Source organism: Anser cygnoides, chromosome 6 (assembly GCF_040182565.1).
Source record: "Anser cygnoides isolate HZ-2024a breed goose chromosome 6, Taihu_goose_T2T_genome, whole genome shotgun sequence".
Taxonomy (NCBI): Eukaryota; Metazoa; Chordata; class Aves; order Anseriformes; family Anatidae; genus Anser; species Anser cygnoides.
In genome coordinates this window covers 386,099-410,451 of record NC_089878.1, presented here as the reverse complement: position 1 = coordinate 410,451, position 24,353 = coordinate 386,099, and the positions used below count along the sequence as shown (strand labels likewise).

At 42.3% G+C, this 24,353-nt stretch overlaps 1 protein-coding gene across 3 annotated transcripts; it reads right to left on the bottom strand.

Annotated features, from left to right (window-relative positions):
- Nucleotides 1-9,812: 9,812 nt before the first annotated feature.
- On the bottom strand, nt 9,813-23,442 carry LOC136791082 (ubiquitin carboxyl-terminal hydrolase 42-like). 3 transcript variants are annotated; one of them, XM_066999377.1, is made up of 16 exons: nt 23,294-23,442; nt 21,223-21,321; nt 20,595-20,639; nt 17,947-19,305; nt 16,858-17,095; nt 15,951-16,151; nt 14,753-14,863; nt 14,490-14,592; nt 14,259-14,326; nt 14,032-14,102; nt 13,415-13,497; nt 12,072-12,183; nt 11,571-11,711; nt 11,277-11,377; nt 10,666-10,816; nt 9,813-9,986 (listed from the first exon to the last, which is right to left on the bottom strand). In XM_066999377.1, exons 4-16 carry the CDS (start codon nt 18,685-18,687, stop codon nt 9,831-9,833), a joined length of 2,277 nt encoding a protein of 758 aa, XP_066855478.1. In that variant the 5' UTR covers nt 18,688-19,305; nt 20,595-20,639; nt 21,223-21,321; nt 23,294-23,442; the 3' UTR covers nt 9,813-9,830. The 3 variants fall into 3 exon arrangements, with proteins under 3 accessions (XP_066855478.1, XP_066855479.1, XP_066855481.1); XM_066999378.1 differs by lacking the exon at nt 23,294-23,442 and adding an exon at nt 22,112-22,288; XM_066999380.1 differs by lacking the exon at nt 15,951-16,151.
- Nucleotides 23,443-24,353: the final 911 nt, after the last annotated feature.

Sequence of the window (24,353 nt, the reverse complement as noted above, 5' to 3'; positions counted from 1 at the left end):
TCCAGCCGGCACCGAGGAGTTTCTCGGGGAGCCATCGGCCGCGACCGACCCCCGCTGCTCACAACGTACCGCTGAAAGGGTAAGAAAAAGGTGCTCTCTGGTAATCGGTACCGATCTGGTCTGGGAGCCTGCCGGTCAGACGCGGCGAAAGCCACGCACGGTTGGGCTAGGGAATTCCCGTGGTAAGCCTAGGCGCCGTCCGTCAGACAGTCGTGAAAGCGCTGCAGGTTCGGCATCAGTGGTCTGGTTTTGCTGCAGGCTCAGCATCTGGTTCGGTTCGGTAAAAGCTATAGCTGATAATGGAAAAACTTAAAAGTATTCTGGGCGGTAATGCTTCGGTACCGCGATCCTCCCCTTTGGGCTGTTTACTAGCACACTGGAAGGAGGGGTGTTTCGGGCAGGAGTCACGAAAGGGTAAACTGGTTGATTACTGTAATGTTTGGTGGCCACAGTATGAACTAGAAGATCAAGAAAGTTGGCCAGAAAACGGAACCTTACAGTACAATACTATCTTACAATTAATGTTATTTTGTGAGCGAGAGTGCAAGGGCCCTCTCTGTGTGATTGCATGATTGTGTTGTGAGTGAGACGCAGCATCGCTGCGAAGCGAGTGCGGAGTTCTGATCCGCGGTTCCGTATTCTCTGCGAGGGGAGCGGCCGGAGACGAACGAAGCGCATGACAGACCGAAAAGAAGTGCTGCTTTATCCAAATGTTGATTGGTGGTGCCCAATACACGGGTCCGGCGGTGCATCTTGCAATCCTATTTCGTTCTTAAATGTTTTGAGTGTGACAAGGAGGAAGGTGGGAGCATTATCTAAGTAACAGTTTAAAAGTTTCGGTATATTTGCGGTGGTGTTTGGTCAGTTTCCCAAGTATCGGGGGAGGGGGGCTGACTGATTATCAAAGCGGTAGAACGGAGAGCCACTTCTTTGGTGGTTCGGGCCTGAGCCCTGGGAATTTGGTAAGAAGGGGGAGAGCGAATTTATTTAGGCCTCAATACCTTTTAAACCCCCGTCTTGATGGATACACAGGAGTGATTCCTTGTTTTGTGTAGGCTTACTAACAAAGTGCATTAGAAAAATTAGCATTCGGCTTGAAATTCGGCCTTGTTGAAATGTAAATTTTGTGGAAAAGGTGGTATTGTTTGTCTAGAAGACGGAAGGCTGAGTGCTTCAGGTGTTTTTCCGAAGTCCTGTGGATTTACGATTGGAACGGGGCTCATTAATAATCTGAAATAGTGAAGTTTGTATGTGGAGTTTAATCCCAGAGAATTGGGACATTTGAGAAGACTAGGAAAACATAGTAAAAACCTGCAATAAAAAGGTTTGCGTGGAAATTGAAACAAGGGACAGTAATTAATATAAATAAATAAAAGGGAATGGGAAATCAAGGAAATGGGTAATATCCAAAACAAAGACGTTTTAAAGAAAGCCTCCTTGGGTGTATATTGGCACATTGCAAGGATATTGTCGGAAGGGGGAGTGGGGGGGGCGCAGAAGGCAAGAGGATTTCCACTAAGTATTGCAATCAATTGTGGCCAATATATAAACTAAATGGCCACTTTATGGATCAATCGACTATAACAGTGTCTTGCAATTAATGTTGTTTTTGAGGAGAGAAGGAAAATAGGATGAAATGTTGTATACTGATATGTTGTTTCAGCATCTTGGAGGGAAAAGGTATGGAATTAAGTTGGTCCCTGACTGAGCCTTTGGTGTTGGCATTAGAAAAGTACAGGCTGGAGGAAGATAAAGGAAGTGTTAAAAGGGTTGTTGAAGGTGTTAAAGGCTGTGTGGCATGTAGTATTTAACAGAGCTGTTTGAAGTTGAATGAGCAGGGAAAGAGGATGTAGGAATGTTAATAGTTCCGCCTCAACCCGAGGCTGAGATCTCAAAATCGCGGTGTGAGCCCTCTGGGGCGGAGGGACCATGATGGGTCCGGGAGAGAGTTGTCATGGAAACAGAAAAGCTGCTAACTCTTAAAACAACCTGAGTTCATATGTGAGCTCAGATTGCCAATGGGACCGCTCAGGGAACTTTCAACCATTGCATTCCCCTGACCGACCCCCCCCCCCTCCCTCCCCCCCCAGACCCTTACCACCCCGGAAATTATGTAAATACCAAAATCTGGTTAAATTGGGAATTGAGAATCTGTTCCAACAAGATCCAAAAGAAAACCCTATGGAATTTTTGAATTTTTGGACCAACTTTGAAATGCAATGGAAAAAAAAAAAAAAAAAAAAAAGGACAGAAAATTTGGACCTGGCTTCAGAAAACAAACAGAGGCAATTGACTAGCCTCTTTCTAGGGCAATCGGCCCCTGATATCAGAAAGAAATTGTCTTAGGCTGCAGGATAAACCTACAACAGTCAGAAAGGACGGGGACCTGGGGCATCTACCCTAGCAGGTCCACTAGTTGAAATAAAGCTAGGAAACGAAGAGAGAGGCTTGAATTTTTTTTTGTTGTTGGTTACAGGAGCTTCTTTCTCTGTGTTAATTAGTCTGTAAATGTAATAGGAGCAACATATTCAGTGTTAAATAGTTTAAAAGGACGATTGGGAACTAAGACAACTACAATAATTGGAGCCACAGGGAAGGAGGAGGAACGGCCATTCTTACAACCCCTTGATTTGCGTTTTGGGGGTAAGGAACTAACCCATGAATTCTTGTATGTACCAGAATGCCCGATTCCACTCTTGGGACGGGATCTATTAGCTAAATTAGATGCAACAATAACCTTTGAGGATGGAGAATTAATAATGAAGGTACCTGAGTCCAAAGTAGGACAAATCCTAATGATCAAAGATAAACCCTTTGTTAATATTCCAAGAGAAGTAGAAAATGCAGTTATACCAACAGTATGGGAAACAGATATATCAGGGAAGTCGAAACTGGCACAACCGGTAAAGGTGGAATTAAAGGAAGGAGCCAAACCTGTTTGAATCAAACAATATCCACTTAAGATAGAAGCTAGGCAGGGGACAGTGAAAATTATTGACAAATTTCTCAAACATCAGATTCTGGAAGAATGTAAATCGGAATACAATACTCCAATTTTTCCAGTAAGGAAGCCGAATGGTGAGTATAGATTGGTACAAGATCTTAGAGCAATAAATGAAATAACAAAGGACATTCACCCGGTAGTGGCTAATCCTTACACATTGTTAACATCTGTGAGAGAGATATATAAATGGTTTACTGTGATAGATTTAAAGGATGCCTTCTTTTGCATACCTCTTGATAAAGATAGTAGAAAATTATTTGCCTTCAAATGGGAAAACATATTGAAGTTTTTGTACCACATATGGTAACAACTGTTTTAGAACAAAAGGGGGGCCACTGGTTATCACCCAGCCGAATGATGAAATATCAGACAATACTAACTGAACAAGATGACGTAACCTTGAAAACAACTAACCTGTTAAATCCAGCAGTCTTTCTAGGAACTGTTCCAGAAGAAGGACCGTTGGAACACAATTGTGTGGAAATAATTGAACATACCCATGCCAGCTGCGAGGATTTGAAGGATGTACCCCTTGAAAGGTATGACTGGGAACTTTTTACTGATGGTAGTAGTTTTGCGGAGAATGGAACACGATATGCAGGGTATGCAGTAACAACCCTGAAGACAGTAATCGAAGCAAAACCTTTACCACCTGAAACATCAGCACAGCGAGCAGAACTGATAGCCCTACCTCAAGCACTGGAACTGAGTAAAGGGAAGATGGTAAACATTTGGACAGATTCAAAGTATGCTTTTGGATTAGTCCATGTTCATGGAGCATTATGGAAAGAAAGAGGGCTGTTGTCCTCATGTTAGCGTAGCAACCACATAACCACCAAGTGATTATATGAAGGTGCTTTATTCAGCGCTGGAAGCCGGGGCAGGTGCCCAAATCTGGCTTCAAGTCCCGTTACTTCCCAGCCGTTATTTATACATACAATATTGCGTCAGGTATACATATTCATTACAGGTTGCAACATCAGCCTCGCTTTTCATTCTAATTAGCTCCCCTCCCCTTTGCACATGCGTGGCGCACTCTGGTGGTCGTCCAGGTGGTCGTCCAGATGAAGTAAGGAGTCTTCCTCTCCGCTGAACTCTTTCACCTTTCTCACTCGACGCATGCTCCCTCCGCTCCTTGGTTCTGCTTCAACTCATTTCATCATCTCCAGGCCCTTATCCAAGGTCAGGTTGTACCTATTCCCTCCCAGGGTTCCCCTTCAACGATTCCTTTAAATGTTCAGTGTACTCCCTAGGTTTCCAGTATACATAGATTACTTGATAATGTAAGTACATTTAATAATATTTAATTATACCGTATGATCCATCACCTGAGAAACATTAATAGAACATCCATTCGATTCTCCCCAACACTAACATTTCCCCCCTTTGAAAATACTTCACTCATACCAAGAGCAAGTATTTTCATTACTATTAGGTTGAATCAGGTTAGTAGAAGTTAGTGAGTATAACTTGATATAGAGATTAGTAAGTATAATCTTAACGCATCTTCGTTAGTCTACTATCTTATTGATTCCTCTATGCCTGCTTGTTAACGCTAGTACTATAGGATGGGGGTGGAGTAAGTGGGATAGGGTGTTCTGGGTGATTCCCAGTAACCTACTAACCTCCTTAACCACATTGGCAATGAAATGTGGTCCCCTGTCTGAAGAAATACCCAATGGTACACCAAATCTAGGGATTATTTCCTGTAGTAACCATTTTACCGTTTCCTTTGCTTGGTTGGTGCGACAGGGAAGGGCCTCCGGCCATCCTGAAAAAGTATCAACCCCTACCAATAGGTATTTATAACCTCTTGCTTTAGGCAGTTCTACGAAGTCTATTTGCCAGTAATCTCCAGGCTCTATCCCAGCTCTAGTTCTTCCCATCTCAGCATGTTTCCTTGCTACCGGGTTATTCTTTAAGCAAAGCTCACATTTTGACATTACTGACTTTGCCATTGTTAACATGTGTACCGAGATGACACCTCGTTTCAAATAGGTCACCATTGCTCCTGCACCCCAGTGACATTCATTATGTTTTATTTGTAAGATTTCTCGCATTACTATAGGAGGCACTATAAGTTGTCCTGTCGCAGTCGCATACCAGCCGTCAGGATTCTTCTGGGCCTTCATCAAATTTGCAAGTCTCTCATCTTCTGCTGAATACTTTGGGTCTTTAGGTAATTTAAAACAAGAGAGGCCTACCTTCGATGGAATTAGAGCCATTACTTTCCGTACTTCACGCGCGACCTTCCGGGCCGTCAAATCTGCCAATCTGTTACCTTCTGCAATCTCTGACATCCCTCCTTGATGAGCTTTACAATGCATTATGGCCACCTGTTGGGGTTTCTGTACAGCTGTTATTAATTTCAATATTTCTTCCTGATATTTTATATTAGTCCCTTATGAGGATAGCATTCCCCTTTCTTTCCATAATGCCCCATGTACGTGGACTACCCCGAATGCATATTTTGAATCTGTCCAAATATTCACATTCTTACCCTCGCTTAGTTCCAGGGCCCGCGTCAGGGCGACTATTTCTGCTCGTTGGGCTGAAGTCCCCGGAGGTAGGGAATTTGCCTCAATCACTACCTTTGATGTAGTTACCGTGTATCCTGCATAACGAGTCCCATTTTCCACAAAGCTGCTTCCATCCGTGAAAAGTTCCCAATCCGGTCTCCCCAGAGGCTGATCCTTTAAGTCTGTTCTGCTGGCATAGGTATATTCGATGATCTCCACGCAATCGTGACTGAGGTCTCCTTCCTCCGTAGTTGTTCCTAGAAACACTGCTGGGTTCAATAGGTTAGTAGTTCTTAAGATTCATTCGGCTGGGCGATAGCCAATGGCCCCCCTTTTGCCTGTATTAAAAGGACTGTGGCTGCCACGGCCCTTAAACACGAGGGCCATCCGGCGCTTACCGCATCCAATTGTTTAGAAAAATACCCCACAGGTCTTTTCCAGCTCCCAAGTCGCTGGGTCAGTACTCCTAATGCCAATCGTTGTCTCTTATGCACAAACAGCTGAAAGTCCTTTGATAAGTCCGGCAAGCCCAAGGCAGGCGCCTTTATCAGGGCTTCTTTTAATTTCTTAAAGGCCTCTTGTTGTGGCTTTCCCCAGGTAAATGTACAGGCCTTTTGGGTTTCATAGAGGGGCTTTGCTATGAGTCCATAGTCTATTACCCACAGTCTACACCACCCGGCCATACCTAGGAAAGCCCGTAGTTCGTGCAGATTTCGCGGCTCGGGGATTTCACAAATAGCTTGTATTCGGTTAACTCCCAATTTTCTTTGTCCTTGAGAAATTTCACATCCCAAATAAATTACTGTTGTGCACGCGATTTGTGCCTTTTGTTTAGAAACCTTGTACCCATTTAGTCCCAATTGATTCAAAATATCAACAGTTACCTGAATACATTCTGACTCTCCTTCGGTAGCTATTAATATATCGTCCACATATTGTAACAGCAGGTATCGATCCTTTGGTACCTGAATTTGTCCTTGGTTAATCCAGTCTTCTATTTCTTTAGCTAGTTGACTGCCGAAGAGGGTCGGGCTATTCTTGAATCCTTGAGGCAACCTTGTCCAGGTTAGTTGCATCTTTCGTCCGTTCCGTGGATTTTCCCATTCAAAAGCAAAAAGTTTTCTACTATCCTTGTCAATGGGTATGCAGAAGAAGGCATCTTTTAAATCAATTACAGTAAACCACTTATATTTTTCTTTTACAGATGTTAACAATGTATAAGGATTAGCCACCACTGGGTGAATATCTTTTGTTATTTCATTTATTGCCCTAAGGTCCTGCATTAGCCTGTATTCCCCATTAGGTTTCTTTACCGGGAAAATTGGGGTATTATATTCAGATTTGCATTCCTCCAGAATGTGGTAGCTAAGAAATTTATCTATAATCTTTACTATCCCTAGCCTAGCTTCTAGCTTCAACGGGTACTGTTTAATCCGTACCGGTCGGGCCCCTTCCTTAAGTTCAATTTTTACTGGCTGGGCTAGTTTTGATTTTCCAGGCTATTTCCAACAGCCTATCCAAATTTCTCAAATCTGCACCTTCTAACTTTTGCAATTTCTTCCTAATATCCTCTTGGGCTTGTCCCAAGAAAATGAGTGCTAATTGAGCTTTAGCTTGCTCAGTCTCTACGTCTAAATCTGTATATTTCTTAGCAGTTTCTTTCAATCTCTCTAAAAAGGCGGAAGGTGATTCCGCTTTTTCTTGCCTGACATTATACAATTTTGATCAATTTATGGTCCGGGGCATGGCATTCTGTACCCCGATTTGTACCCAATCTTGATATCTCTTCAGCCTCCTTATTCCATCCCCTGTGTTATAATCCCATTGGGGATCCTCGGTGGGGAAGTTTTGATCCAGGTTTCCAAGCACTAATCCATTACGTATATCTTCTCGGGCTCTCTCTCTGGCTGCCCGTAATACCATGTCCTTTTCTGTTGAATCCATCAAAGTATCCAGGATCACCTGGAGATCATCCCAATCGGGATTTTGGGTTTTAATTATCATTTTCATTATCCTAGCTACTTTATCTGGGTTTTCCCTGTAGGTGCCGGCTGCTTGCTTCCATATCATTAAATCCCCAGCTGAAAAAGGCACCTTGACATATACCGGTCCTTCTGTCCCCACTCCTTGCCTGAGGGGAGCGATTATTTTCCCTCCCTCTTCATTTATAGTTTCTCCTGCCCTTCGCTGTTGCCGGGTCCTATGTGACACGGGGAGACTAAAATCGGGGATTCTCCATCACTACTGCTATCTTCCTTTTCTCTTTTCCCTCCCTGTCCTGGCTCTTCCGGCAGAGCCGACGGCGCAACTTCCAGATCAATATTTCCATTATTATATTATTATATTATATTATTATATTATTATATACATTATTATATTATTATATACATTATTATATTATTGTATTATATTATTTCCCATAATACTTATTATTCTCTATTGCCTGATGCTGTATACAGCGTCCCTCCTTAGTACATGCACAACAACGTTCCTCAGTTTAAACTTCAAGCACCATTATTCCACAAGCATGCTGCCATTCAGGCTTTCGGCGCAAATAAAAGAATAATTCCACATACGGCAGTTCATCATATTTTCCTTCCCACTTACAAAATAGCATTAATTGTAAGATTGTATTATATTGCAATGTTCCATTCTCAGGCTAAGTTTCTTGGTCCTCTAGTTTATACTGTGGCCACCAAATATTACAATAATCAATCAGCTTTCCTTTCCGCATTTCTTGACCAAAACCTCCCTCTTTCCAGTGTGCTAGCAAACACCCCAGCGGGGATGTCCGCGGGATAGGTACATCTTTTCCCAGAATTTCTTTAATCTTTTTCATTTTGAGCTTATGATACGGACCCAAAAGCTGCCGGAGCAGCAACACACTCTCCCGAAAGCTGCCGGAGCAGCAACACACTCTCCCGAAAGCTGCCGGAGCAGCCACACACTCTCCCAAAAGCTGCCGGAGCAGCAACACACTCTCCCAAAAGCTGCCGGAGCAGCAACACACTCTCCCGAAAGCTGCCGGAGCAGCAACACACTCTCCCGAAAGCTGCCGGAGCAGCAACACACTCTCCCAAAAGCTGCCGGAGCAGCAACACACTCTCCCAAAAGCTGCCGGAGCAGCAACACGCTCTCTCGAAAGCTGCCGGAGCAGCAACACACTCTCCCAAAAGCTGCCGGAGCAGCAACACACTCTCTCGAAAGCTGCCGGAGCAGCAACACACTCTCCCAAAAGCTGCCGGAGCAGCAACAGCACACTTTCCAGAAGCTGCCGGAGCAGCAGTGTGCTTTCCCAAAAGCTGCCGGAGCAGCAGCGTGCTTTTCGCAAAAAGCTGCCGGAGCAGCAGCAGCACGCTTTCTACATACCAATAATACCTGGTGCTGACCCTTCAGCACAAACCAATACAGTTACCAATGCCGAACCTGCAGAGCTTTCGCTCTGTCTAACGGACGGCGCCTAGGCTTACCCCGGGAGCTCCCTGCCCAACCGAGCGTGGCTTTCGCCGCGTCTGACCGGCAGGCTTTCCCAACCAAATCGGTACCGAATACCCAAAGTTGAAAGCACCTTTGCTTACCACTCCAGTGGTACGTCGTGAGCAGCGGAGGTCGGTCGTGGTCGACTGCTCCCCGAGAATCCCTCGGTGCCGGCTGGAGCGAAACCGAGACACGATCCGCCTCAGCAGTGCCCACGCTGTCCCATCTGGGTCGCCAAAATGTTAGCGTAGCAACCACATAACCACCAAGTGATTATATGAAGGTGCTTTATTCAGCGCTGGAAGCCGGGGCAGGTGCCCAAATCTGGCTTCAAGTCCCGTTACTTCCCAGCCGTTATTTATACATACAATATTGCGTCAGGTATACATATTCATTACAGGTTGCAACATCAGCCTCGCTTTTCATTCTAATTAGCTCCCCTCCCCTTTGCACATGCGTGGCGCACTCTGGTGGTCGTCCAGGTGGTCGTCCAGATGAAGTAAGGAGTCTTCCTCTCCGCTGAACTCTTTCACCTTTCTCACTCGACGCATGCTCCCTCCGCTCCTTGGTTCTGCTTCAACTCATTTCATCATCTCCAGGCCCTTATCCAAGGTCAGGTTGTACCTATTCCCTCCCAGGGTTCCCCTTCAACGATTCCTTTAAATGTTCAGTGTACTCCCTAGGTTTCCAGTATACATAGATTACTTGATAATGTAAGTACATTTAATAATATTTAATTATACCGTATGATCCATCACCTGAGAAACATTAATAGAACATCCATTCGATTCTCCCCAACACTAACACTCACAAGGAGCCAATATAAGATATCAAGAGGAGGTGTTAAATTTGATAAATTTAGGCCTGGTAATCGCCTGTTCTTGAACACAGGCCATTGGTGGTGCTGAAGATGGCCTTTTTCGGGTGACACCAGTGGTATTTGCATCCTCTTTTATGGATCCATTTCCATTTAAACGACTTGAATTCTGTATTTAAAAAGAAGAAATTGCAAGACGGGTTAATGGAAACACTCCATTTAACATTTTTAAACATGTCATTCTCCTACTAAGTATTTCTACAAATGGTCTTAACACCTAAAAAGCAAAAAACACTGCCCTTAAAAGATAAATGCAAGTCCCATAAGTGTATTTAATTCCTGCTTTTGGTTTACTGCATATTGATATCAAATTAACATCATTTTTGAAAACCATCCAAACAACTTAACATTACCTAAAGCTATTCCCAAATATATTTAGTTTCCCCTTTAAACATACCCCAAAAAGCCTGGAATAATTGTTCTGGTGCTCAGGAATAAGACAATTTGGTTTCCCTGTCTTAGCTAAAGTGACGTCGATAGGAAAAACAAGTCCTCTTTTAAATGATTCGAGGATTAGTACACTCTACTTAAATTGTCAAAGAGCGTAGCTCTCTGTGCTTTACAAAGCTGTCTAGGAGGTATAAACAGTGGAGTCGCATGGCTGCGCAATTCAGCAGTAACCACTGTTTGAATGACTCTGGCTGTAGCATGAGGGCTATGAAGACAGCTGCAGCGTGGGAAGGAAAACAAAACAAAGATGCCAAAAACCAAACAAAAAACCCCACACCAAACCCCAAACCCACTGTCCGTTTGGTGCCATTATCTGCCCTCCCGCTTCCCTAAATTACCTTAATCATATGAGGAGGAAGTCGTGGTCCCAGAAATCCAGCCTGCTTACTGTTAGCCTCCCAGGGGGCTAATGAACCAGGGGGGAATGAACAGGGATAAGATGGTGCTGCTAAGTAAAAAGCACGTTCTCCGAGCGTCAAATCATAGCGCCTTCAGAAAAGAGCAGTGATCTCAGTTTAGTTTTTCTTTCGGCCTACTCTTGGATTAAATCCCATCTTACAATTTTATAGGAACAGTTCATACGACATGGAAGCCTTCTCTACAGAAGACTTAGCCAAGACTACAAACTGAAAAGTAGGTAACAGTCTTCCTACTATGACTATCACTTTCAGAGCAATAATTCATTCTTACACCACAGATGGCCTTCATTTCTCTCCTTCTCTAAATTAGCCAGCTACAGATAACACATATACAGCAATTTACACAAGTGCTGCAGTTTAAGGCCAAGCAACAAAAGATAATAAATGACAGAGAATTTCAGGTTAGACAGAACTGAATTAGAGAAATAATCATCTTTTCCTGGGAGAGAAAGAAAAACACTTGCAAAAAGAAAAGTATCAATAACAGGAGAGTAAATCTCTTCTGAACACATTTGAATACTTGTTATTACCTGATATAAAAAAGTAAGTAAGCTTGCTGACCAAGAACTCTTTTAATGTCAGTACGGACTACTTTTGCATCATTCATCTGATACCAAAGTCCATTACCAGCCTGCAAATAAAGACAACGATATCTTTAGATGAATTGCATGTTTTCCAAATGAAATCACAGATAGCAATAAAATACACACGTGTCAAATAAACATATAATGAAATCTTTTTCCCTAGAAACAGTACTACTAGTAACACTTGAACTGGTTTGCCAGCACAACCTTTACCCTGTTAGAAATGATGCTGACTTCTACCTTTATGTAGCATACATAGTGTCCTGAGCGACAGTTGATACCATGATGCACCAGCACCGCATATAAGGCATAGATGAGTGGTTCTCCACTTGATTGAGACATGTAGGCTCGGAGGTCCAAATACTCAGGATATTTTACTTCCTAAAGAGAGACCAAGAAGATAGAAAAATTATATCAGAGTACTTCGCGGACTAGCCAGAGAAAAACACTTCCAAAAAACAGAGACTGGAATTATATGAATATATCTCTTGATTCACTAAAAATAAGTCTTCCCATAAGCAACGTTTAATACTAGAAGTTGCAGACAACTGTTTTCTGATGAATTAGCCTTCTCAGAGGAAAGTATATGCTTCTTGTCAAGCAGGAACTTTACTGATATTAAGAGAAAGAATAAGCCATAGTCGTTAGTCTACAATTATTGTCTGAAAATATTAACAACTTTCAGCTTTGGGGGATGTCCCATTACATGATGACAAAGTTGCATTACAGCGGGAAATATACCTTGTTGATCTTTCCACCTGTGAAATCTGCAAATCTTTTCAGTGATATTGTGAGAACGTTGGAAGAACGGTGTATGGTAAATCTCTTGGATGCAGGAACCATCTTTTTACACCTTGAAAACAAGCAGAGACAAGTGTTTGAAAGCATCATCTTTTTCGCCCTCAAAACAAACTCGTTTTAATGTCTCATGCATGCTTATGCTATTTGAATGATATTTACTTGCATCATATGTTTGGTTTTTTCTTTTCATAAACCCATGCACTGCTTGTCACGTTTGTTAATACAGAGAAGAAGGTAAGTTTTACCAACAACTCAGAGCACAGCGGGAACAGGATCTCTCACGAAAGCGTATTACCAGGGAGTTATAAAATATAAACAAAAAATATTAAAAATGAGTTATATATAAGACTAATAACAGTCATCAGCAATGGAAAAAGTACTGTACATGTGCAAGGCCTTTCCTTTTAAACTCACAAAAAGACGGAAAATTCTGGCTTTAAGTGTGACTGAACCGATCACACCTCAAAGAGCACATTAAGGAAGGACCATGCAATTCAGATGTGAGGTGCTATTACAGTTCTTTCTCTTCCTCAGACATCACTTATGAGAATCCTGAATACGCTGCATGTTGCTTTCTAGGATCCGCAGGCCAAGACGAACCTGGGATTAAATTGCTTTAATAACCTATTGGACGCTCTTGATTCGACACCTTAATTTCCTTAGTATCCAACAACAAGAAGTGGATACTGCATTTTTCATTTAGAGGGGTCAGGCATGAATCCTACAGAACTGAGCCGGGCACTCTGTGCTTTTCTGAGGGGATGTTTGACTAACAGCTTGTTTTGCCAAACCATCTTATGCAAATGTTCAATTGTTTCTCACATACGTAGAAACATCTTACATATTGATCAGCACAGAGAGCGCCTGAACTCAATAGGCTTTCCCTGTGCACGGGTTAGGCTTAAGGGAGCTCATTTCGGACATTAGTCCACATCGACAGGTTTCACAGTTCAAGAGCTGTGCAAGACGCTGTTTAGAGAGCCAGCACAGGCTGCTAACATTCATTACCACAGAGCCAGCTCACATTCCCTGACACTCAATCTAACTTTGTTTCACAGTGAACGCTAGGACCTGCAGGAACTTGCTGCTGCCTTCCACTCCAAATCATTCTCCATAGCTCCTTGCTTCAGCTCACCACTACTACGAAATGAAGCAACAACAACAACAACAACAAAGCTGCGTCTCCTTATTTCTAAATGAAGTTAAAGGATAACTTACGCTCTAAGTCATGCAATATATAAAACTAATATCTAGTATTAAGACATAATTAGTAATGATCTCACTCGCTACATTTATAGCAATTCTCTCCATCCAGCTCTTCAGGTTTCACAAATAGTTCTAGAGCTCTGGTAACAGATGAAACCGCCTAGAGGAGCGAGAAAGAAGAGCGTAAAGTCACTGTAAATTCAAAATTCCAGAGACACACTAGGAGTTTATAAGAGAACCTGACTAATACATACTTAAGCGATCTACTATGAGCACTGTCAAGAAGGAGGCAGAAAGAGCATGCTCAGCGTTTACCTCACCTGGAAGTCATTCTACTTTGAAACAAATCATTTTCCAGTAACGCAGACAGCATCTATAGTGTGCTTTGTCATCAATACTGGCAACAAATCCAGCAGTCTAACAATTAGACGTATATTGAGGTAGAACAACAAAGAAGTGTGACAGTATTATACTTTGTGCAGCAATAAAATTCTTTCCCCTTAAACCCAATGCAGACGTGGAGACTATTTACAGGGGTTCCACAGAAGGACAAAGTCCAATCCACTTTCTAACCACCACCAAGCTCTTATATTTTAACATTGTACGTGGTTTGGTTTTTTAAGTTAAACAAGTTTAATTTAGAAAGTTATACATGTACTTAAACATCATGAATTATATTTACAAAACCTCCTACCTTTACATCCAAAGTGATATCAAGAAATGCCTCATACGTATCCGAAACTGCTTTGCAATTCAAGCACTTCACTGGAAGCAAAATATAAATGCTTAACAACACGTGAAGGAGACTAACTGTCCACATTCAAGTTGTCGATAGATACTACTTCAGACAAACTACAGACTGCTTTACTACCGACAAAAGACACAGATCAGTTCTAAGGACAGGAATATTTTTAAAAGTACCTCTTGATCTTAGAAATCCTCCAAATATTTGATGAATGATGGTGGTAGCTTGAGAAGATCTGTCCAATCTGGAAATAAATTATAATCAGACCTCAGAAGATTTAAGGCACACAGTTAACTCTTCAAAGAGTTTTATGAAAACCAAGGATGACCTAGACTTTCAGTTTTGATAGTAAATAAAGGCCTAAAAGGTGCTAGAGAACGTATAAAAGTGAATTTGTTTATGCTTACTTGGTGCTTCCATTCAAGCACGCTTCCTGCATAGCATCAACAGTATAGCGCAAGAACTCGTGTGCGTCTTCTTGACTGCCAAAACGGAAATGTTGTCCTATTCCTAAATAAGAAGATGATAGTATTCACCTCATTTAAAAATGAAGTAATTCTCCTGTTTCTAAAATCTCTCTTCTTTACAGTGTTAAAACCATTTATACACATCAAATAATTATTTGAAGATTACAAGATGCTGAAAAAGAAACACATCTGAAGCCACTTACGACTGAGATTATTGATAACACGCGTAGGCTCGATGGCATCAACAGTGCAACGCAGGGCCTGGTTAATGTGAGTCTCCATCGTGCACATCATGCAAAAATCTTGTTCACGACCTGAAGAGTGAAAGAAGAAAGCATCCCAGTCTAGCGAAACAGACATAACTACAAACAAACATATAAGTAACATTTAAACTATAGATACAATATCCACTCTCCTTGTCCCAACAGTCTCCTAACATTTCATTTCACACAACTTTATAGAATAAAAATATCCATTAAGCCTGTATTCAAGTGCATTTTGTGATGAGAAATCTAAAAGACTACTGCAAAGTCACGTTTGTAAAGGCTGACAGGAATGTGAACTCCACAGGTTGCAAAATGTATGAGGAAAGAATATTTGACCTTGATGATACAGCATTAAGAGAACGTGGGTTATTTTCAGCACAGTGCTGTCAGGTGAGCTTCATGATACAGAGCTACGAGTCCTTTGGGAGAAAGGAAAAATTACAGTAATGTATGTAATAGTACTTCTGCCCTCCTTTTTTCAACAGGATTCTCAACTGAAACGATTTCTATATACAGGAAGAAAACAGTTAAATTTCTAGGTATCGATACAAAGATACCAGCCTAAAAAGCATACAGGTTTAGTACAACATTTACTTTATAGTACAACATTTTATTTAGGACAAAATCAGTCTAGATTTTAATACAGTCCCACAAAAAAATCTAGTCGTGTTCATAACAGCTCATATTGCTTTCTAGGTTTTTTTTGTTTTTTTTTTTTTTTTAATTGGTTCAACAACGAACAGACCATTTATTGTAGTGCATTATGGAACCTCGGCTGTGCAGACTAAAGACCTATGATGCCAACATCCTAAATTTTATTGCCTTTCTAGCAGCAGGAAGCCCAAATAGCCCAAATGCCAAATGTTCATTAAATGCATTACTGTCCAATGCACTTCATTATTCCCATGAAGCAAGAAAAGATCCTTTTAAAAAAACAAACAAACAAACAAACAAAAAAAACACATGGTGCATTAAACGCACTCCATATGCTATTCCGAGCCCACTGCTAATACAATGCTCAAAGCCAGCGTCTACAGGTAAAATCAGGCAAGTAAGTTTGTCTCACAGAATCACTGCTGTTCTTTCACCTTCACAGCTATCCAACAGATTTAAAATACTGTTAGAAAGTACTCACATGCCTGGCTGTGCTCAAGAGAAAGCATGTAATTGGCAAGTGGGGGGGTGTAGGTCAAACACTGTAGAGTAGCATTAAGAAAACACGTGTTGCCAAGATTGTACAGGCCAACTCCAACACTTTGTGTTTCTTGCCAATCCATACGTATCTTCTCAGGTGGAAAAAGAATCCTTTGTGGCGGAGCAATTCCATCATTAACAACTGCAAGAAAGTTATATTTAAAAAGAGATTTTGTTTGTTTGTTTCTAAGAAAGGTATTAAGTATATATAGGTATAGTGAATATATAAAGTATATATAGGCATAGTAAAAATACTATTCTGCGGGAGCACCTAGAGGAACTAGCTACAATCCAAAACAGAAAAACTTATTGCAGACACCTTTAATACCGCCATATTCAAATTGGCTGGTCAACACAACGTTTTGGGAAAAAAAAGTTTAGTCAACCATTTTAATTTCTTCCTTATTATATGCTTTTTTCCTTATTATAACTTCAACCACAAACTTAGACTTGAAATTATATGGTAATAAATGCAAGGACAATGTAAAAACAAATAACTAGGAATGACGGTACCCCTACAAATATCAGATCTTTTCCTGAGCAATCTTAACATTCAAAAACCTGTGAATAATGGAACCTGTGAATAGCAACAATCAAACACTTTTCTTTGCAAAACAGAAAAGATATGGATGAATCAGTGCATTACAAAATGCTCCCCATATTTCTCTGTCGACTGTAAATATATCAAAATTAATTTCTGTAACGTCAGTCACTTCAGTTGCCTTAGGAGAATCGCTTTGGAAGTCTTTATTCACAGTAGTCCCGTTCTCTATCAGTGCAACAAGTAAGAACTGCACTTTCTACTTTTGTTTTGAAGAAAACGGAGGCAGGATAAAGCGCACACTTACTTAGATCTCTTTGGGCAAAAGGCTTAGATTTTTCAGAGGATCTACAATAAATAGCACCTCCACATCCTTGGGCCACAGAGACTTGGCTTGAATCTTCCGCAGGTGGTATCCGGCCCCAGTTTGCGGTGCGTGACATCGGTTTTTTAGTACTCGGTTTCTTGGATTTGCCAGACCGCCTTGAAGATGGCTTTTTAGACTTTGAAGATTTGGGCTTGTTAACTATGGTCATTGTTCTCATCTGCGACAGAGACAAATGTTCTGGCTGACGTAAGAATACCAAGAAGCATTCCAAGAAGAAAAGAGTAGTAGAAGTCCTGTCACTTAATCTCAAAGAAACGGCCTTGAAGAACTAAATTGCTGGTATGAATGATTTAAAAGGAATCCCCAAACTAAACACACAAAGGAAAAATTTCCATCAAAACTCTATCAGTATTACTTTTAGCTTCTGCAGAACTAGTGGCTGATGCCATTTCTTTCACTTTCGTAGGATTTTAATCCATTACAACTCTGGAGTCTTTTTAATATAAAAATGCAAATGACATTCTCTGAGGGGAATCAGTTATTTATTGCATTTTTGGAGCTTTGCAATTATCTATTAATTATTACCTATTATCTAATAGATAATGGTTGCGATTTATATATAATTGTTGCTCACGCTAGTAATGGAGCACTATTACTTTACTGCCTGCGCTTTTCTGCTTCGTGTGCACAAAGGTACCTGCATTTCGCTGCTACTTTACTTCTCTCTTTCCAGGGCTCACCCTCTACCTCACTGTCTACTGCACCAGTCATGATGGCTTGGTTGTGATTCTATAATGAGCCTAGCTTTTGAATACACTTTTTCTGGGCGTCACTTTGTGATAGCAAGTTAATTTGTGAGGGCTTATCACCTATGACCTGCTTCTCAGTAGGTACACGTTTGGCCTCTGTTAAGCAGAGAGTCAATCACAGCTTAAGATTTTGTCCAAGATGCCATTCACGAAACTGAGTTTAACCTTGACAGAACTGAGTTTAACCTTTAAACCTGAAGCTCCGTTAAAGAATAAAGCAGCACCCAAGCCAGGAAATAGAAGTTAATCGTCACTTTACCCTGAAACGCACATAAAGCCGGTGAGCTGTTCTGTGCTGGCAGGATTGCTGCCGGGATGGCCGACGAGGCGGCGGGCACAGGGGGCCACAGGTCCTGCTCCCCGGGGCCACAGGTCCTGTCACAGGGGGCTGCCGGGGGTCTCCAGGCGCCGGGAACAGCGGCAACAGCGGGGACAGAGGGGACAGCAGCGACAGCAGCCGCCACCTCAGCCGAGGCCGTCTCCACAACTGCCACAACGGCCTCGGAACGCCGCCCAACTCGGAGCTCCAGCGTGACGCCTTTTCAACCTGGCCGCGGTGCTCACGGCTAAAAGCAGAGCGTTTCCTCCGGCGTGTCTTTACTGTCGGTGCCGGACCGGCCCTCACCCCGAGCTCTCCCTGCCGGGAGGGCTTTGCGGTTGGGGTTTCCCTCCCGCCGCCGCCGCGGGCAGGCCCCGCGCGCAAGCTGTCCGCGCTGGGGAGCGGCATGTCGCCCGCGGCGAGAGCCCGAGGGCGCGACACGAAAAAGCCCCGACACGAAAAAGCCCCGACGTGCGGGCGAGGCGGCGGGGAGACGGCTCTGAGGGAGCGGCCGCTTCGCCCCGCCGTCCTCCTCCCCTCCCGGGCCGCCCCGCCGAGCCCCGTGCGCCTCAGGTGCTGCCCTGAGAGGGCGCTCGGGCACTGGGACAGCTGCCCAGGGCAGTGGTCGTGGCACCGAGCCTGACGGGGGTCCAGAAGTGTTTGAACAATGCTCTCAGACATAGGCTCTGCTTTTGGGGTGGTCCTGTGTGGAGCCAGGAGTTGGACTCGCTCATTATTGTGAGCCCTTTCCACCTTGGGATGTTCTCTGATTCTAGGTCAGCAATCCATTATCTGATGAGAGGTGTGGAGTCATTCGAAGGGAAGAGAGACCAAAACACTTCTGGTTTCCAGAAGCGGGTATTTGGTAACCAAACCGATGATTCCTTTTCTTCTAGAGCGAGTAGCAGCAGGGATCCGCTTTACAATAGGCTGGCAACAAGGAAACGAAGAATTGCAAACAAGACGTAGGACTTGAGCAGCAGCTTGTATACATGCATCAGCTTATAAATGAGCACACAGCTGAGCGATAATGCAAAAATTGGACAAACTAAGTGAAGACGTTAACTGTAAATTTTATAGGTATACACTTTACTATGACGTAAGAACTGGGCAAGACCTTTCAGGGAAAAGAGTTGTTGGCATGTAATTTGAAGTAAGCTTCAAATCCCAGAGGATGATTTTGTTGGAACTTTATTCAGCTGAAAACGTGGAAGCCTTGTTTCTGCTTGTGTTAGTTACAGCTCCAGTTTACTTTGGTTGGGAGGGAAGGCATTCCAGGCTAATGTGCTGTACCTGTTCCTTCAGCTCGTTGTCCATAAACGGAGGAGCAAATGAAATTCTTTGAATCTCCATTAAATGCAGCACTACAAAGCGGAGTAGAGGGCGATTTGGCACTTAATTTTTCTGTAAGCAGAAAACCCAACAGAATCTCAACAACAGTTTTCAAATCTTGTCCTGCAGTAAATGACCAGCTGAGTGAAGCTTGCATTTAGAGTATGTGCTCCTACGTTAGAGGGAAATAGCTTTTCCTCTTCAGAAGTGCAACTGAGTGGTGGACTGGCAGCTACGTAGGGAACTAGTTGTGCCAAAGGGTTTGTGTTGAAGGCACAGAAAAATATGCAGGTCCCAACAGTAAAGGATTGTCTGTAGGCATCACACTGAGTACAGATGTTGTCCGCGAGTTCGTGCCCAGTGCACCGCGCCAATAAGCACCCAGAGTCGGAATGCACACCAAGGTCTTTTAATTACATAATTAATTACAGAACTCTGCAGAGTCAGGTACTTGGCTATCTTTCACAAAGCAAGCACACCTCTGACTCGAATCACCGTCATTCATACACAGGAAACTTGTGAAAACTCTCTCTTTGGCTCCTTTTGATTGGTTATTACAGCTCACCTAACTTATCTCTACTGAGCTTGCGCATTACAGAGGAACACCGGGGGGGAGGGGGTACAGGAGGAGGGGGACACACACCGAATCCCACATTAGCAAGGATTATCATTTTGACAGGTGTGATTTCTAATGTGTTAATGACCCTTAATGAGCAAAAGGTTACTACAGGCCAGTCTGGAGCTGGTTTTCTCCTTCTTGTTTTTTCCCTTTTATCCCTTCTCTTCCTTGCTTCTGCTAGCTCAAGGCTACCTGTCTCTCTCCTTCCTTATTTTCTCAGCTAAAAGACTACACAAGCTACAGGCCTCCCTATTTTCTTCAAGGTTTCCTTGCTTTTCTCCCAGCTTTGGGACTACACAGGTGTGCTTTGATATTTGCCAGTATAGCTAAAACTCATGCCAGTCTGCTCACGCACAATAAGCAGTAAGAGTTAAGGACTGGTTTCATCTGCTTTTTACATAGTAACATCCTCCTTATGTTTTAGATATGCTGTAGTTAAAGCTTAAAGTAGTTCAAGTAGTTAAGTTAAAGGAGTAAAGTTACTCCTTGTGGAGTAATTGCCTTAAGTGACTAGGCATTATAAGCACCCCTCCATCCCAAAAGCTACCCGCCTCCAAGGGGCAACCACCCCTCACTGAGCACATCCTCTGAATTTCTCGGAGCCTGTACCTTTAAACGCAAGCGAGGTAATTTCTACCAATCACAACCAAGATACGCATGACTGGAGTCACTCAAGCTCCACCTAAAAGATAGAAAATAATATAAATTGGCTTAAGAGAAAGGGAATGTTGGGGAAGATACTGTCACGAAGGATACCTTCTGACATCAGTCGACAGGCTGAGCCTCTCACCCCTCCCCCCCCCCCGCCCACTGGGATGCTGCGAGGTAAGATCTGAACGCTTGGTTATACCAGGCGTCTCCACGGAAACTTAGAAATCTCTAGCGTCTTTATGCTTTTTAACGTCTTAATACCTAGGCCGTGTACCCGTGCATTTCATGCATGCTAGCTTGCTTTTGCAGACAGTGAATTTATCACTGGCAATCCAAAGGACCTGTGTATCTGTTGCCGTAATAAACTGCACTTAATTGCATTGTTCCTGGCCGTGACAGTTCTCCTTGAACGCGACTAGAGCGAGGGCGTGCTGCGTTGTTGGTGGATCCGTGGCCGTGATAGTTCAGTACCCTGAAGCCGACCGGACCCGTAACGGTCAATCGGCTACACCCCTTAATGCGACACTACTAAAGGAAGAAGATGACAGGGCTTGCACGCATTGCATTAGGCTTTGCATGTGAAAACACCCCCAAATAATTTCACATGCATTTACCGTTTTTAAAGGGAAAAAAACAGGAAGGTGTAGTCCTTCTGTAAGCTACAGCCCTAGATAGTTAAGGCATCAGCATTCACTCCTTTGCTTGACAACAAACTATGAACATACAGAAGAGTTAAATATTTTCATTGCATTCTTAAAGGCGATTTTTCAGACTTGTGCTTCAGTTGTTGGAGTTGAAGAAATCGGTAGACGCCCTTACTTTTACGTTAAGACCAAAATCTTTATCTAAGATTGTGTTATCTAACACAACTAAACTCCCACCCCCACATGTCTTTTTGGAACTTCTGAAAGATCTTTCTGCAGTCCCACTCTGATGGTCTTTCAGTTGTTGAACCTGAGCTGTGCCTACCGCACCAACGAATGCTTTCATGACACAGTATTTTGTCAAAGCAGTTTTGCTTCTTGGAGCTACAGAAGCAGCTCTGGCTACATGATAGGGAACTGTGCTGCACTGGCAAAAACAGACTTACTTACAGACTTAACACCACTTGCTAACTTGATCTATTTCAAATCTCATTTTAACTTTAAAGAGCAATCAGTTTTGCGGTTCCTGTCTTACTAAGTTGCCTTGTTTTGCATGGAAGGTCAGCCTGTGAATGTTTTGCTTTATTGCATGCTTCAAAAAAAGGCTGAGAGGAAGAGACTGGAGGAACCTTTTCTATTCTATAGACTTTCCCCCACGAATGTGGAATTGCAGGCTACTTGGATGAATGTTCGAATGTAAGGGAGCAAGCCTCAGCCAAAGGAGGTAGAATCCTTGCTTAAGAGGAAGTAGCAGTGTGGGGACATCTTTGCTTAATGGGAGCCGTTTAAACTCTTCATAGAAACTCAATAAGCTCTACATCTTATGTTTGGAAAGCAGTATGGTTACGCAGCTGCTAACCTAATGACTTGAGTCTTCTGCTCTGCAACCACGTTTTGTTTTCAAGCAGTGCATACATCAGTTTAGGCTTTGGACAAGGAGATTTGTAATGCAAATAGTGATAAACCAGAATCAGTGCTACTGACGAGCGTAATGGTGAAATGCAGCAAATCAAGTGTTCCTGGAGAACTGTGAGATTACAAAACCAATAAGCCATGAAGCACTTTTTTTTTTTTTTTTTAATCAATTCTTATATGCTGAAATAACACCTTCAAGAAAATCTGTTTATCCAGCCAGGCGACGGTGTCTACCTGTAAGCACAAAGGAAACGCCTTGAGAGTTCGTTTGCTGTATTTGAAGTTCTTATACCCTGCAGAAATAATTATTTAGAGTAACATGTAACTGAGGAGATCGTAGCAGGAAGTATATTATTTCTAGCATTAAATTGCTGCCCCGTTGCCAGTGCAATCTAGGGAGAGAACTGTATATAATAGTTAAACTCCCCTGGACTGACTTAAATTTTAAAATATTCTGACAAAGTAAGCTCTAAATCACTTGACATTTTGAACAGTTTTAAACGGGTACAAAACTGAAGCTTTATAAACCAAGCAGCATTTATAATGCTTCATATATAAAAACAATGCCTATTTTTAAGATTTGTTACATATCTATGTAGATACGCTTGCTGGAAAAGCCAGGTCTGTTGTAGACCAAATGCTGCAGATTAAGACTTGTGGCTTACCAGTTTCATTTCTATATTTTCTTGGAAAATGTTTCGAGTTAGAGTTTAAATATAAAATGTAAATACTGTACAGATATATATTGAAATAAGTATTTCTTGGTGTACACAGGTGATTTGCATGACAAATACTCTGTATCGATCATTGTTAAAAACGCAATGTTCTGTGTAAATCCACTGCGTATTAATCTTTTCATTTATCATCAAGAGCTGTTACTTAAGCCTGGACATTCTCAAAAATAAAGTGTGAAACTATATACCATTGTGTAGCTCCTCCTTTATCAAGAGTACATGCAAGATAATTGCTCCTTTTTTTTTTCTTTCTAGAGGATGATTCGATTTTATAGCATGGATTATAACCGCTCTTGCAAGTGACCTTCTTTTAAGCACAACAGTTTAAATGATCAGGTTACAGAGAAAACCCTTTCACTGCAAAATAGATTCAATAAAGACTTGTGGCTTACCAGTTTCATTTCAAAACCCAAGGTGTTGGGTTTGATGGAAAAATGGTTGGTTTGGATGGTAAAAAGGTCGTCCGTTTTGATGGTAGGTTTAGTCTGAGTATTGAAGGTTTCCATCAGTAAGCTCTGCATCTGAAAGACAAAGGGAAGAAATGTCATTCCCTGTTGTGATACTCAACATGGAACTGTCTGGCTCAGTGGTTTTCTTTCTAAAGAGAGAAGTCACAAGCCTGCACACGGCTTGATCTGCTCTCTGACTACAGGGCTGAACTGACTGGAGAAGGCAGCTTCCAAAGCCCTCCCATTAAACTGACTGCATTTCAGTTCCATGCTAAAATTGGTCAACTGTACAGAATATTAGGACAAAGCTACCTGCTTTGATAGCAAACGGTAGACCTTAGGTAAGTTGCATTCATTTGAAGGTTTGACTGGACGGCATCCTTGTTTTACTAGTGATCTTGTGGTCAAGCTGACCAAATCCTAGCCACAGAACAGAAGCGTTCAGAAACTGGCTAGAGAGAGCACTTATTAGAGAGAGCAGGAATTTAACTGCTTTAACGCTGCTCTTTCTCTCACGTATCTGGAATTTCCTTAAATCACAAATTATCACTAGCTATCCTTGTTAATTTATTCAAAGTAACATGAGTCCAGGTGAAAAGGCACACTCTAACAAGTCCTCAGTTGTTCCTAGTCTGCTCCTAGCTTACTTGAGAGGTTCAATACAGTAATAAATAAATAAATAAATAAATAACCTGCTATAAATAAATAACCTGCTGAAGTGGCCTTTTTTCAGATTAGATTCCACCATTCAGAAAATCCTGCTTAAGAGATGTTTTTTCTTTTCTTTGAAAGACTGACCTTCCCCCACATGAAACTAATTAGTATCTTTAGGCTTGATGAAATACATGAATTCCTCAATTTACCAAAATTGCTTTGCACAGCCCTCCCATCCTGCTTATGTTGCAAGCAGTGTATCTAAGTGGGGTACTGTTGGGGTACATCTCTTTCACTCATGTAGCCCAGTGATCCCAATGCCCTGGACTTGTGTAATGTGTGCAAGACA